Here is a 15484-nt window from a genome sequence, read left to right as displayed (position 1 = left end):
CCTCCTCCTCTCTGGTTGTGGAAAAGCTCTCAGTCTGCAGCTCTCTGTGGGCAAGCAGCCAGCCTGTGGCCGTGGCCCCTATACAAAGCAGTAGAATAGCGGGAAGTCCAAAATTAAAAGCATTGTTATCCCTGCGGCAGTGCAGCCACAGAGAGACGGAGTGACAGGCTTATTTCATTGTGCCGTCTCGGGTGACCTTGGCTTTGGCCTCCAGTCTGCGCCCCCTCCAGGCACACTGTTCACAATTGCAGCCTGAGACATTCGGGGAGCAGAGCCTGTCAGCAGGACCGCAAACACAAAGACTGTACTTGGCCCCCAGAGACAAGCAGATTGTTACTAGATTTGTCACTCTCTCTATGGTGAGTGAGCATTTTTGTTATTCCATCTCTGCTTTTTTTTTTTACCGTTTTTTTTCCCCATTCTGTTTGAGCCCCAAAATGTCCTTGTGAATGAATTTGAATATAATGTACTATTAGGGTTGCCATGGTGATGGCCGCCGTGTGTGCATGTCAGTTGCCATGCAGCATTTATTTTTTGCTCTCCAGTAAAAGGCTGGGATGCTACGTGCAAAGTGCAAAGCTGACACTGTAAAAAATCAATAGAAGAAAAGCGTGTTCACCTGTTTCTTCCACGCTTTGAAGGGATATACTGCGAGTCTTGCTATTATTGGTCAAGGCGCTCTATAATTCACACCATTTCTGTCAGCAACTGCTGCCGTACCTCTGATCCTGTTTTTGAGGCTGTGACACCTCCTGTCACCCTGTGTTATCTGTTACCTGCATGTGTTTGTGCAGAGCTGAACTGTGATTCAGCTGCTGTCCCGGGTCCATCGCCGCATTCAGCTTCCCCTCGCCTCTCACCAAAAACCTTGCACCGCTCAAACATAACAGGTGTAAATGAAACACCATGTCACTCCGTCTCCTGCTGCTCTATCCCTCTTCCACCCTCACCCCCACGCCCACCCTCACCCCCTTTGCCCTATGAATTAAAGAGCGTGTCTATGAGCCTGGGCTGGTACTGTGGCAGTGCTGATGAGGTGTAATCACTGTGGAGAGGCTCAGCTGCTCTCTTCGCACCATGCCATTGAGCTCATTAGGCCAGGAACATGACGCTAGAGCACATTAAAGCACAGGGAGGGAGTGGGGCTGTAATGGCAGAGTTGTTATCACTGCGGTAACGTTACATTGCGGTGTCGTCACGGTGTTACCAGCAGTGGGCGAGGGGAAAGGTTTGGGGCAGTTGCAGACAGTGTCACAGCTTAAGGCAAAAACTTGTTTTCCACTGCGCTTACTGTATGCCTGCAGCCTCATCTCTTTGGCAATGTACTGAGCCTAAGCCCACACCATTACAGTCAAAACTGTGAGTTAAGAGGGGAGAAGGAGCAAGCCATTTTGTTTTTTCATTTTCACAGTACTTCGGAGAATGACAAAAACAAAATTGTGCACATATGTCATCTAGAGCTGTGTCATAATAGCCAATTTTGTTGCTCACATTTATTGTTTTCATTTAATTTATTCTGTTTTATAATCTGACATCAGAGGGAGGAGGAGGAATGGAGAACCATACTACTGGCAGTAGTTTTTCCCAGCTGTGTTAACTAGCCAAGATGTGATAAGATGCTGTGTCCAGTGTTTGGTGCTTTTGATTTTCACTTGTCTAAGACAAACACAACAAACATTCGTCTTTCTGCCAAAGAAAATGCAGTATAGTAACCCTACACCCTTCTGCGGTCACCTTCTATCAGAGGTGGAGAGAGTACGAAAATTGGAAATGGAAACAGTACTCAAGTGGATGTGGAAGTATTGTTACTTTACTGCAATATTGCTTAAGACGTAAAGACGTAAAATTACTGGTGTAAAAATCTAGTTAAGTAAAGTAAAAGTTTAAAATGTGTGTTTAAAAAAATATTAACATTAACAACACAAAAACAGACATTGTTTACATATTATGATCTTTCTCATGTAATGGAAAAAGGAGGGGACAGACTTCAATATGTGATATTTCATTGCAGACTATGTTAAGCACTTTAAAAATAATAAATAATTAAAATTAATAATAAATAAGATTCTGAAATTGTTTTTTTTTTTAATTCCCATCCCCATTTTTCAGTAGCATTATTTCATTGATGATCTAGCTAGACAACAACCAGGCAAACACAAACTAGTAATACCGTAACTGGATGGATATTTAACCAAGCCACTATCATGGAAAGATATGAACATTTAATGTTACAGTTTGGTAACTCAACATTTCCTCCATGTGCTTGCATGTTCAGCTGCAATTTACAGTTAGGCTGGTTTTTGATGCAATACTTATGAAGAGGCTCTGTAATAGATGTGATTTTAAAAGGTAGTAAAGTATAATACTTCAGTCACATAAGTAATACTTCAGTTAAATTAATACTTCAGTCAAATTAATTCAAATTAATGACTTATGAAAATACCCCAAAAAGTACAAGTACACAAAAAAGCCACTCAACTACAGTAACTTGTTACCTCCATCCTTGCTTACTAAACGCAGTTTTCAAAACATGAAACATTGTGTTAGTGCCTAGTGTTGATTTACAGAGCTGAGAAGAGCCTGTTCAGGCTGGTAACAATATCGTCAGGTCGGCTGAGATGCAGTGTGTTACCTCCTCTCCGTCCTCAGAGAGTGAAGGGCTCCATTTAGGAGGAGCACCGCCTTATGAAAGGATCAGCACCCTGCGCTTTTGTTGTCTCCCCCTCTCATCTCACACTTCTCCCAGAGAGACGCAGGTTGCCTGGAACCAGACCCCTCGTCCTAGGGGGGCGCGAATCCAATTTCACATCTCACACTCACAACAGATTATTCATGCAGTGGGTAGGGTGAGGGGTGCTCAGGTGTGTGTGTGTGTGTGTGTGCGTGTGTCTGTATGTTACGGTTTATGTGAATTGCGTGTGCGTGTGGTGTGGGTATGTGTGTATTACCCAAAGGCATGGCAACAAAAGAAGGCATACACACGCTCATGTTCACAAACATGCACACACACACTCCAGTGGTGAAAGAAAATGTGTGTGTGGCCTTCATTTAGCAGTGAGTGAGTCGCTCTCCTAAAGAGTTCCCTTGGGAATTTGTCTCACTGACACACTAGCAGCAGCTGTCTTAGTACAAGGCTTACTGGTCAATGTTTAATGCTCCATAATTGGTTTTACTGACCAGCCCAACCTGCAGGTTGCCAATTCTGATTTAAAGCCTAGCAGCTGAGGCCAGGTTACCACAGGCCATTACCTGATATTTTACGGTGTCATATTATTTAGGTCTTAATTTTATCCAGTGTGAGAGGTGTTACTGTTGGCTGCCAGTTATTGCAGGGGTTAAATTGTCAGCGTTAAAGGATAACGCTGGTGTTTTTTTATGCATTTCTTACCGTCAACAAATCCTATGAAACTAACAAAATCAGCAATTAATTTGTTTTGCTAACAAGTCTCGTCCATGTCGGTGCCTAATGAAGTCATGTCCCAGCAGCCATAGAACTCCATTGTATTAAAAAAACTGTTAAAAACACGTCAAAGAGCCATGCCGTTGCTCTGGCAGCATATTTCACTTGCCGACTTTTTCCACAAACTCAAACTTAATAAGCCGACCGTAAACACGTTTTCCATCTCAGGAAAGTAGTTACGTAGCACCGAAAATATCCCTGGCGTAATGAAGAATTTGTTCCCATTTGATTTGGTAATAACTACAATAGCCTGACTTTGCATGGTAACAGTTAGCGATTTTAAAAATTGAAACTATGTCTTTGTGAGCAGTATTTAAAGGTTTTTAGCTTACAATCGGAGCCAATGACTTCCGGTTTGAAGGCTAAAAACGGTTCGTGGGAAGTCAGAAAGTAATGGGAGTAGAGCAAACGCATTGTTGATTTTGTTATTTTCATAGGATTGACGATAAGAAATGTATTTACAATCCCCTCATGCTCTTCTTATTTTGTCTCTACACTACTTCAGCATGCTCAGACGCAATCACAGTATATCACAGTGATACTTGACCATGACTGGAATTTGATTGTGATACCTGAGTGCCAAGTTTCATCTTACCTCTCTCTCTCTCTCTCTCTCTCTCTCCCCCCCTCTCTCTCTCTCTCCCTCTCTACCAGAGAACCATGAGCACTGTGGAGGAGGAGCCGGACCACATGATACCATGAAGACAAGCCTGCAGGTCCTGCGCTGCCAGCTGCTGAGTGAGTGGACCAGAGCCGTCTGGAATATAGACCAGCACACACACACACAAATCATCATAGTTCAGTCTCTTTAGACCACAGAGCCCCATTTTATTTATTTTATTTCCAGTCTGAGAAGGTGTTTGCTGCCTGTCTGTACTGTAGAGGGAGATAGCAATGAGAGAGTGAAATCTCTTATCAGGCTAGTCATTCTTCATAATAATGAGAATGTGATAGTTTATTGATCCTGTAGGGAAATTCCTTTTTCATTTGCCCCCCTCCAGGTTAGAATGTTAGAATCATTACAGGATTAGAATCATTCTATCATATCATACACCTATTTGACTATTTATAAAAAAAATATATTTTATTGTATTTTTATGTCAAAATCTCATTACTTTTACCTCCTTAAAAAAAAACAGAAAATCCCTTAGTGGTGACTTCATTGTGTACCAGGAGGCTAAATATAAATGCAACAAATAAAGTCAGTCAACTGCATTTCTCTTCCTAACTGATATCCCATTGGTTTACACTTTTGAATGGTCCGTCCCCATGTTATATCCCACCACAGTATCCTTAGGACATACATTAAGGTAGCAAGATGCTCTCAAAATTTGGTTTCATTATGACTTTAAGGAGGCTCTATCTAACCACTAGTCCTGCCACATTCTCTCACTGGTCTAACTTCTAGATAATAAAGTGACAGAACTATTCCTCATTTTGCTGGGGACCCCCTGAACCCCAGTTTGGGAGCCACTGTCACAGACTGTAGACATCAGATAGAGGCTACACATACAGTACTGTATCCCCTCAGTTCTTGTTATATTTCCATACTCCTTTATGATGGAGTCTGGGCTGCTTTACATTCTGAAGCTGGAAGCGAGGCTGGGGGAGCGGAGGTACAAACCACTGGCAGCCTACCAGAGCAGAATGTCACATGAATATGGAAGATGGGGGCCAGGCTGCGCCCCGCCAGGCTCCTGGACGGTTAGCTAAACAGGCTGCTGATATCTGGTATGCACCCCAGACTCCGCTTCAGGGCAGCGGAGCTAAAGGCTGTCTCTGACAAATCTGCCTCAATCCCTCAGAAGTGATGAACTTGGACTGGACTGCTTATGGACAAAGTGCTTTAAGCTGTAGCAGAGGTGGAGCGAGGTCATATTGCAGTGGTTTAATCTAAAGTGGGAAAGGCTGAGTAGAAAGCGTAGACTAGCCTAGTATAGAGCAGTTTATGTTAAGACCAAGGCCAGATTTTAGCCTCATTTTGAGTTCTCTCCTGTTAAATCCAATCTTTGATAGCAGAGGGCTCACTGTCACGCTCCTATTTTCAGTTGGAGTTTCCTCAGGCATATTACAGTTCCATCAGGTTGCCTTTTGCCAGTGTGCGGAGCTGAGAGGCCCACCTGAGGTCTGTGTCTCTATGCGGGACAGAGACATTTCTCATTTCTCTCTCCGGACCAGCCATCTGCAGGAGACAGATGTGCCTTAACATACTCAGGCTGCAGGCAAGAGGAGAGATGTTGCAGATAGAAGAGAACTAAGATGGATGATGCCGCATCATGACAGCCGTCAGAGGGGGAAGTTTCTCTACTTCCTTCTCTCGTTTCCTCTGGTCACCCTCAGTACTGTTCTTCCTCTGTCATCTGCAGTCTCTGTCTTCCAAATCCCTGTGTGTGTTTGTGTGTTTGTGTGTGTGTGTATTGTACACCTGAAACCAAACGGAGGCCTCACCATGGGTTTGTAGCAAATTGAGTTTTGCCTGGCAGCTCAGTCTTCAAAGCGATGCCGTACAAGTAAGGCAATTGCTTCCAAATACCTCCTCTCCAGAAGTGCAAATTGCATTTTGAAGTCAGCTTCTAAAAACACCTTATCTGAGAGACCGTTTAGCGAGCAGCGGAAATGAGGATATGGCTTGAGAAATCTCCCTAATCTGAGTTCAGCTTGCCTCATATGATTATAGTGTGGCGGCAACAGATTGTGCCGTTTCTAAAGCCGCTAACACCGGTGAAAATGGTGAAATTTTCTGTGGGTGGTTAACATTGGCAGAGTCTGTGGCTTTATGTGGAGTTTTTTAACGGCGGGCCTGCAGCTCAGTGTTCTCCCCTGATTCCAGACAACTTCCTGTTTAGTGTTTCTCCTTCCTGTCGGATCTGGCTCCTGTGCGGCTCGCAGGCTGTCAAACCCCCAGTCACGGCTACTAAATCATTATCCCAGTAAACACAAGCGCTCTTAGTTGTTCTTGTTTTCTCATTCTCTCTCTCTCTGTCTCTCTCTCTCTGCCTGACTCTCAGATAAACATGTCCGTGTTCAAAGCCGCTGTAACCTGACAAACACTTTGCGGAGCATTCAAACAGGAAGCCATTATCCTGCTGTTGCGATAGCCTGTGCTCTTATCTCTGGGCTCACATCTGTAGCGGCCTCTCCCCCCCCTCCGCCTCTCCACCACTCCACCCCTCTGGTCCTCCTCCAGGCCGGTCCCAGCGGTCCACAGGATGTGCCCTATCTGTCCCCCCACCCCCACCCCCCACCCCATGGGACAGACACTCTGCCCAGATTGGCAGACGAACACGCCCAGGAGCAAACCAGAGGAATTTGTCTGTTTGCGCTACTGCAAAGATGGCGCTCTATTTATACACCTAGGACGCACATTTGTCTTCCCATGAGACTGAATATCAAAATGGTCTATCTTTGCGTTTGGGAATTTAGTTGTGCAAGCACTTTTGAATGAAGAATGTTGGGGTCTTCATTGGAGAAGGGTTACATGAAAGATGAGTGTGCTCCAACAAAGGCACTGATCAGGAAGGAAGAGCTGTTGTTTTCTTTTTGGGTGGGACGGACAGTGAGATGTATTAACAACTGACTCATCCATTTTTTTTTATAACTGGACACTGAGTTTAGCATATAGCATATTAGCATTTGTGTCACCTTTGTGTCACAACTGTTAATGTCACATACTGAGATGTTGTTATTGAGATATGTTGTAAAGTAACACAAATGTGTATCAGTCCAAACTAGACACACAGATGTATTGAGACACATCCTTTTTAATCATGAAAAGTTTCAAAAACAATCACATGACACTTAACACATGCTGTATTTTAGCAGTAGTAATAGTAGTGGTAGGAGTAGTAGTCATAGCAGCAGTAGCAGTGGTGGTAGTAGTTGTAGTTGTAGCAGTAGTAGTAACAGTGGTAGTGACAGTGGTAGTAGTAGTAGTGGAATTAATAGTAGTTGTAGTGGTGGTGGTAGTTGTAATGTTAGAGGTAGTAGTAGTGATAGTAGTAGTAGTGATAGCAGTAGTAGTAGTAGTAGTACCCAGCAAAGCCACTGCGGGGCCACTGTGGGGTTTTTGTGGGCAGTGTGGGCTGGGGCAAACACCACTCTAATCCCACAAGGGCCCACTGTGGCTTTGCCCATGCGGGGCCAACAGTCTTTTCCCACCTATGGGCCCCGTATGGGTTTTTTGTGGGAAAAAGCACCTAGTGGGCAGCCCACACCAAGCCGTGCAGCCGGCTTGGTGTGGGCTGCCCACTAGGACCCCAAACGTTGGGGCCCACAAGGGGCCCAATTTTCAGCCCACAGTGGCCCCACATTGGACTCAAAAGGGTTGTTTGCGGGTAGCAGTAGTAGTAATGGGTCCATTTGAGTCACCATGTGAAGAGCCTGGTCTTGCCATGTGTGATAATCCAATCTTGCTAGCAGTTAGTCAGACAGCAGCCAGTCGGCCTGCTGATAAAGGGTTTTGTGCGCCTGAAGCTGATGGATCTGATCTGTTGCAATCGGCCATTCTGATGGCACGTCAAAGCTTAAAATGAAAGGCTTGGACTACCTTCAACAAAGCTCTCCGTTTAAGCCTTATGATTTCTTTGATTTGGGTCTGTCAGGCTTTTATCCTCAAAAGTGAGATGTGGATTCATTTTGTATTACGGAGCAGAAGCCTGGTGTGTGTGCTGGTATAGTGTGATATGGGCTCATTGGTATGCTGATGGGCTCTGTAGATAAAGCCTTCTCCATTTGCCCTGGTGGATCTGGGGGGAATCCCATGGAGCAATGTCCGCTATAGAGTGGTCGGTGATTAGCATAAACAAGCCTAAATGTGCTCTGTGGAGGACTGGCTTAGTGGTGGTGAGGACGTACTTAATCGCCGGCTGTGGTTCAGTGCCCTAGCTTCCAAACTGTAGCAGCTATGCATGTTCAGCCTATCTGTTAATGATGTGGACATAATTCCCTTTACTTCTTTTCCATTTTCCATTTTAGGCATTTATTCGACATTTATTCTTACAATGAGTGAGCAGGCAGGGCTTCAGTGTCTTCTAGCATCTAAGCTCTTTTGTTTAAAGCGTATTCCTGACACCCATTGTTTACACTGAGGGGTTGATAAGTGGTTTAAGATTTGAAGAGTTACATTATAAATCCAATTTGGAAATACATAATTCTGAAGTTGATCATTCAGTCAATCTAATACCTCTAAAATACAGATGATACAGTCTGTAAACAAGTTATTTTGTCATCTAAAGGACTCAAGTTACCTACTATCCCTAAAAACTATTTACATATATATTTACAACATATTTACATCTTAGATTTGAATGCTTAGTAGGTGTCAGGTGTGATGTCTTTTTTTGCAAATGGTGGATTTCTTATTCTGGAATGCAACTTTTTTCATTTATGCCCGTGACCTTGGCCAGATTCTCATAGGATGTGTGCATTTGGTTCCCTATATACTGTACATGCTCCCTTTATTCCCCGTCATGCAGCCTGAGCAGGGAGCGGACGGAGCAGTAACAGTTCAGAGGTACAGCCTGAAGAACAGACACCAGGACTCAAGCGTTATTGATGGATGATTTCGCAGCCGCTATTTTTGGCTTTTTCAGAGCGTCCAATTCGAATGGTGTGACTGCCAACTGCCCATTGATGATGCAGCACAACCAGCCGGGCAGCGACACCCGCTTCATAGGCAGATTCTCGCCTCACATTCAAGCCCTAGTAGTTCTCCATTGTGCTCAGCGGGAGGTGACCCCTGGAGAAAAGATGAATCTCCTCTATCCCCTACCCTCCACAGTGAGGAGCCCCCCCCCCCCCCCCCCCCCCCTCAGGATTGATCATGCAGCCAGGCTGGTGGATAACCACTGATAGCCTGCCCACCGCACACTAAGTGGATTCTCCAGTATGATTGATTAGGCCGGTGGATTCATGATGTAGTGTGCCTCAACAATATTATTCCTCTTGAATGGAGTCTGTAGCTTATGAGTGGAGCCATGGCAATAACGGTGTTTCGTGCAGGATTTCATCAGCGGGATTAAATGTTATGTTGTTTACCATCTCGCCAGTGTAACTTTAGATTCAATGACAGGCTGTAGCGGCCGTTCTGGCCCTGGTCCCACTGACATTGAGTCTAATGGTGAGGTGATTGGTGGGACAAAGCCGGCATTGGATCAGTGTGCAGGATGCTGCTTTGCAACATGATTTATTGATGTCCCCGATGCCATCAATGGAGGACTTACACGAATGTCACTGGCTTCTTATGCATTCAAAAGAGTCCTAATTCAGCAGGTTTACTGCATAAATTGCCCATCCCTCAATACATCCTGGGCTTAGTTAATGGAAAACAGGTAGGCTCCATCAGTCACATAAATCAGGGTGTAATTTCACAGTAATTTTACCTGGACCTCGTTTTTCTCCATGCTATCAGCATGTGCTATTATGAGATGATCAGCTGGGTGACATAGATAGTGAGGGATGGCAACAGGTTGGTGTCAGTGATAACAGTGTTAGCTGCCTGTCCCCCTCCTATCCCACAAAGCATATAATAGAAAGACAAGGAGGAAGACCTTCAATTCAAAGTCACATGTCATCGGCCACCTTTGAAATCTAGTCACATCTTTTAAGCCCTTTCTTGTCCTTTGTGAGTAAAGATTGAGAAACATCCATGGCCATTTGTTGTTTGCGTCCTCAGCCATCTTCACCCTAACAGGCCTCTCAAGTCATCCATATTGAAAATGGACTGACTCTATTTGTGCCTTCGTGTCTGGGAGAAGATGTCATGTGCTAATTTATCTGTGCACACAGGCCGAAAGCAGCCGACATGCACAATGATGAAAAAAGGTTGCCCACATGGAGAGGGTTGTTTAGCAAGAATAATGTTGCAAAAACATATCCAGTGACTCATATATTCATCTCTCACACCTCATTTGCCCTCGAACGTCCTCGGCCCAAGCCTTTGCTCTCCTCCGTGGCCCGTCATTGACGAAGCGCCCACACTCCTTCCACACACCTACACTTCTTGCTTCCTCTACACATTTTCCTCACCCCGTCTGACCTCTCTGTTCTTTCCCTCTTCCGTCCCATTTTCTCATGTTCTCCCTGTGCTTCAACTCACTTAATAATGGATGTTCATAAAGCTCAGTTCACTTCTCCAGCCTTTTCAATCATTTCTCTTGTTAATTCACTCCCTGTGCCTGCTCCTCCACTGGATGTCTATGTGGAGGCAGGACCAGGCGCTCTGTCTGTGTTTGCCCTGCTTACACTCTCACTCCATCAGCAAGACGCACAACCACTGTGACAAATTACAGCCCTTTGCGTCCTCGTGCAACCCGGTGTGCATGGAAATACACACACACACACATATATATACACACACACACGCAGAGGGCAGACGGATGCGCTGCCCAAGTGCTTTTCTCTTTCAACTCTTTCCAATATGGCCTTACACTTATAACCTTTAATAATGAGAAACTCAGCCAAAGTTAAAGAAGGAGCCTCGCATACAAAACAAAGGCACATCAGCAGAATTCTTTGAAAAGCTCCTGTGTTGTTCTCTAAATTGATTAACCTAACAACCCGACACAATGTCTGGCACAGAATCTAAAGGCCAAGGTTATACCTACTGGGTATTCAGTGCTAATGAATATGCTGGCGACCAGATGTCTTGGCACAAACAAACTTAAAAAGCATTTTGCCCCTTTTAACATTTTAGATGAGATATTTAATAAAACATGATTTGACTAAACTGCAAAGCCACAGATGAATATTAATATGCGTGCTTGTTACAGATCAGGGGGAAGCCACGCACTTTATGCTACGTTTCAGATCAACCAGCCCAGACAAATCAGATGAATTTGTGCATGTGTGTGTGCGTGTGTGTGTGTGTGTGTGTGCCAGAGCATTTAGTTCACCCATCTCTAATGTTAACTTTGTTTGTGAAGGGAGTCGAGGCGTCATGTTTTATTCAGTAGCAGCAGAGTGTCGGGTTGCCAGGTTGTGACAGCGGGAGCTGGGTACTGATTGAAGGTATGATTGAAGCCAAACCGCAGCGTGGTAAACATCGGCACTCTCTATTGGCCCCCGTGCACAATAGTTCAAAGTGACTGTAAGTGTTTGTAGACAGGTCAGCAAACAGTAACCTCCACACTTTACAATGGACAACATACTGTAGTTAGTTACCAGCTCTGCCCTGCTTGCAGCTGTAGGACTCCACATTACACAGAGACATGTATGATGTATTTTTCCTGCCTGAAGTCAGCGTTTAATGCAACAATAACGGAGCCAGTGTCCATGTTGCCCACGCCAAATGCTTCAGCTGGTGTAGGTTGGTTAGGAGTGTGTTCGGTTTCCCTGCCTCAGGATCATCTCAGGAAAGAGGAGCAGTCATAAATCAAGGCTAGCCATGTGTGTTATCTCCTCAGCTATGGGCCTGGAGTGGGCTCCATGGATTAGGGACGTGACAGGCTTGGTTAATGGAAGACAGGGGCTGGATCCTCTGTAGTGGTAGTCTGTGATTGAGTATGGGGGAATATGATTAATGACTCAGAGGCTGAGTTTAAATAGTCGGTGCTTTAGGGTTCTAGCATGACGTGTTTGGTTTCCCACAATGGACGAGGAGGAAAGAGTTTACACACGTCATATGTGATGGAAAATGAGTTTTTCTACTGCAGAAAGAAATTTGAGATATTGGGTGTTGACTGTGGTCTGGTCTCAGTTAGTGTTTAAAAAAAATCCCTGTTTTCACCTTTCTCACTAATCCTGAGTTGTGTTTTCATTTTTTTTTTACGTTCTGTCCCTTTCTACCCTTTCTCTCTCTCTGTATGTATAACAGATTTCTCATCTCACCTCATCTCCCATCTCCTCCTTTCCTGTCCCCCTGGAAATGGAAACTTGGTTTCCATAGTTACAGAGGGAGCACCATGGTTAAATGACGGCCACAACATCTAGGTCACATGGGTGGCTTTTAGAATCTGCGTTTTGCCTGGTACTGTATTGTTCTGGGGTTATTATGAATACCATCCATGACCAAAACAATACAGTCTTAATTGCTATACTTAATTCTCTCCCTCCTACTCTCTCTAAGCGCTCCATTACACAGACGTTAAGCGTAGCCACCTCTTCACTTCCATACATATACTCTGCATATACTGTATCTTTAATTTTATTTTGTCTGTTTCACATCAGTCCTCTTTTCTATTCTGCCAGACCCTTGGAGGCATGTCTTTGAAAAAACAGTCTACATAATAATGCCCATTCTCCCTCTCATGCAGTACAGAAAGGAGCTTTGGTGCGGTGCTTTAGCGTTGCAATAGTTAATGTGCTGTTCGTCACTGGTCTGCATAGAACCACCCACTGGGAGCTTCACTAATGTGTTCACGTTAGCCGTGTTTAACAGTGTCAATAAGGGAAGGTGGGGAGGGAGCAAAGGGGAAATTAATAAGCTCTTGCACGTTCCTCCCTCTTTGACTTTCTTGCTGTCTGGGATAGCATAATAGGACCGATATTCCCCACAGGCAGCTGCTAATGGCTTGTCACTACATAGCCTCCTTATGGGATTGAGCTAGACAAAGTGAATCTGTCAGGCTCCCTCAAATGGTTTCAGCATGTTAAGTATTTTGAGGCTCTTACTGTCATGAATATATCCTTTGTGTTTGCTGTAAAAAAAAAAATATCTAAAAAAATATCTGATTAAGTCCTTTCGTCCAGTATTGAGACACATGAGAAAAAATCTGGGTGAGATCATTTCACTTGTTTCCAATGCAATCCAATTTGTGAAGTGACATGATCTCGATAACAGTGTATTGATCTATGTTATTTTGAAGAAAATGATCAAAACAAGTGAAACTGCATTGGAAAAAAGTGAGGTTATCTCAGCCCATTTTTCACTTGTTTAAAGGAAGTTAGACTAAATGACTCGTTAAGATTTCCCACAGCGTTTTCAGAGACGTCTCCCTGAATTAGCAGAGAATCAAATAATCACTGGTTATTTTATGCCCTCGGTGGAGAGTGAGCAGACTTTAATACTTCTGCATAGTAACGTTAGTTCTGCAGCCTTGTTTAACAAATCCTCCCAATCCCAGCTGCCACCTCACATACACTGGTACACACTGGAACTCATTGAGTGCATAATGCGGTTAATAAAGCAATCTAGTTAAACTAGGCGAGTGACAAACACAGCGGTGCAGTTGATTAAAGGCTGATGGTTGTAATGAATGCAAGACAAGTCTAGAGGCTCCTCCTGAACACCTGAGCAGTCAATTCTAGCTGCTGGGCTGCACACTTTGTGTCTATGCTAAGCAGGGAGCCTTGGGAGAAAGGATTTATAGGCAGACAGACATGCTGACTCAGACAGACAGACACATAGACACACAAACACACACACAGACACACACACACTTAGAGGGACTGATCTGATAATTCATAATACTGTGATACACTGTATGATAATGTTAACAGCTATTGAGTCTGTTTTTTTCTGATCATCTCTCTCTCATTCTCTCTAGGTGTTCTAGCATTCCTAGCACTGCCAGTAGGACTGGTGTCATCAGCACAGGAGCTGTACCTCAGCCAGACGTCCCAGGACTCTGTCTCCATGGCAGCCACCCAGAGCAGCCCCCTCTCTGCCCCCATCCTTTCCCACCTGGACTGGCATCAGGAAGGCTCCAGCAGCGGGGAATGGTCCTCCAAAGGAGCCGCTCAACCCTCAAACATCATCGTCCCCACTGTGGCACTCCCCTATCTGGGCTGGCTTCGCACCACCCAAACCCCCCTCACCCCCAGCCTGGCTCATGACGATCCTCCCCTTCACGGCCCAAACACTGTCAGTCCAAACACTGTGAGCACTGCGAGTACCAAGCCAGGTCATGTGACTGAAAGCCGTGTGAATCGGCCCCAGGAGCCAGGTTCTGATGTCGTCAACCAAGGCCACATGCACAAATTGGTCAGGGTGCCTCAAGCCCATAACCCAGATACTATCAGCACTAACCAGGCCAGCAACAGTCAGAAATCTCCCAGCCAAGCTGCCCCACATATAGAGGTTCAATCTGCTGCCAGGGGGGCTCCAAACTCCCCGGCTTCTGTGTCCGGCTCCGCCTCAAAAAGAGGAGACACACTGGGACCCGAGCTTTCAGCCGCACACCATGTAGAGCCTCAGAAGTTGAGTATGGAGGAACCCACCGACCCCAGTCAGCAGTATGTTACTGAGCTGCAGCCTTCCTCTCTTACCTCCTCCTCTTCCTCAGTGGACACTGACGCTGCACTAGGCCTGACACTCAGGGAGCAAGCCCCACCCCACACCATCACTGTGAGGGAAGTGCACCCAAACATCAACGAGCCCCCCACCATGGAGCTAGTGGCCGAGCCGGAGGGAGGGTCTGTCCCGCCAGTGGAAAGCCCACCGGAGAGTCTTACTTCCCCTGCGCCCACCCCTCCCTCCACACCAACCCTGGGCCTAGGTCCCGGCCCCAAGACACAGCCCAGTCCCACCGCCATCCCAAACAACCACACCGCAACCAACGACACTGCTGTTGAGGAAGGTCATGCGCGGGGTGTCCCTCTCCCGCCGCTTCCGCCTCAGGGTAACGCCACAGACAATGCCTCTCTAGGACACTGGTTGGGGAACGTTACCGCAGACGGAGGGCTGCTCTCTAACGGCAGCTCCGTCGAGAAGACTCCTCCTTCTCAGGGGAACGGCTCGTCCCCCACGGACCCTTCTCCCACAGGCAACGGGAGCTTCCAGAACAGGCTGGTGCCCGCCACCACCCGCGACCCCTGGGCGCCCGGTAACAGCTCGGGCCCCACTCTCGACTCCCCGCTGTCCCGCGCCACCATCTGCCTGAGCAAGATGGACATTGTGTGGATTGTGCTGGCCATCAGTGTGCCTGTGTCCTCATGTTGTAAGTAATTAGTCGGAGCAGCTTGAAAAAGATTACACTGTAGAAGCTGTCAAATTGCTTAAGGTTTTGGCTCACCGTGGTTTAAAGTCCATTAACTGCCATACATTATATTCACATTAAAGGAAAATTGGGTACTCATACACTGTTA

At 45.6% G+C, this 15484-nt stretch overlaps 1 protein-coding gene across 2 annotated transcripts in view; it reads left to right on the top strand.

The window, feature by feature from the left end:
- Positions 1–15484, top strand: part of tmem108 (transmembrane protein 108) — a 42004-nt gene that overhangs the window by 21253 nt on the left and 5267 nt on the right. For both annotated transcript variants that reach the window (XR_011695609.1, XM_071525856.1), the window contains exons 2-3: positions 4115–4198; positions 13945–15336. Coding sequence is in view for 1 of the 2 variants with exons in the window: in XM_071525856.1 (XP_071381957.1) it covers positions 4159–4198; positions 13945–15336 (1432 nt within the window). In the remaining variant the exon portion in view is untranslated. The remainder of the gene's footprint in view (positions 1–4114; positions 4199–13944; positions 15337–15484) is intronic.

This window comes from Centroberyx affinis, unplaced genomic scaffold (assembly GCF_046629955.1).
Source record: "Centroberyx affinis isolate AG114_WGS23_722 - 3 ecotype Tasmania unplaced genomic scaffold, CSIRO-AGI_Caff_v1 ptg001340l_1, whole genome shotgun sequence".
Taxonomy (NCBI): domain Eukaryota; kingdom Metazoa; phylum Chordata; class Actinopteri; order Beryciformes; family Berycidae; genus Centroberyx; species Centroberyx affinis.
The sequence above is the reverse complement of the archived record's forward strand: the minus strand, read 5'-3'. Positions and strand labels throughout refer to the sequence as shown.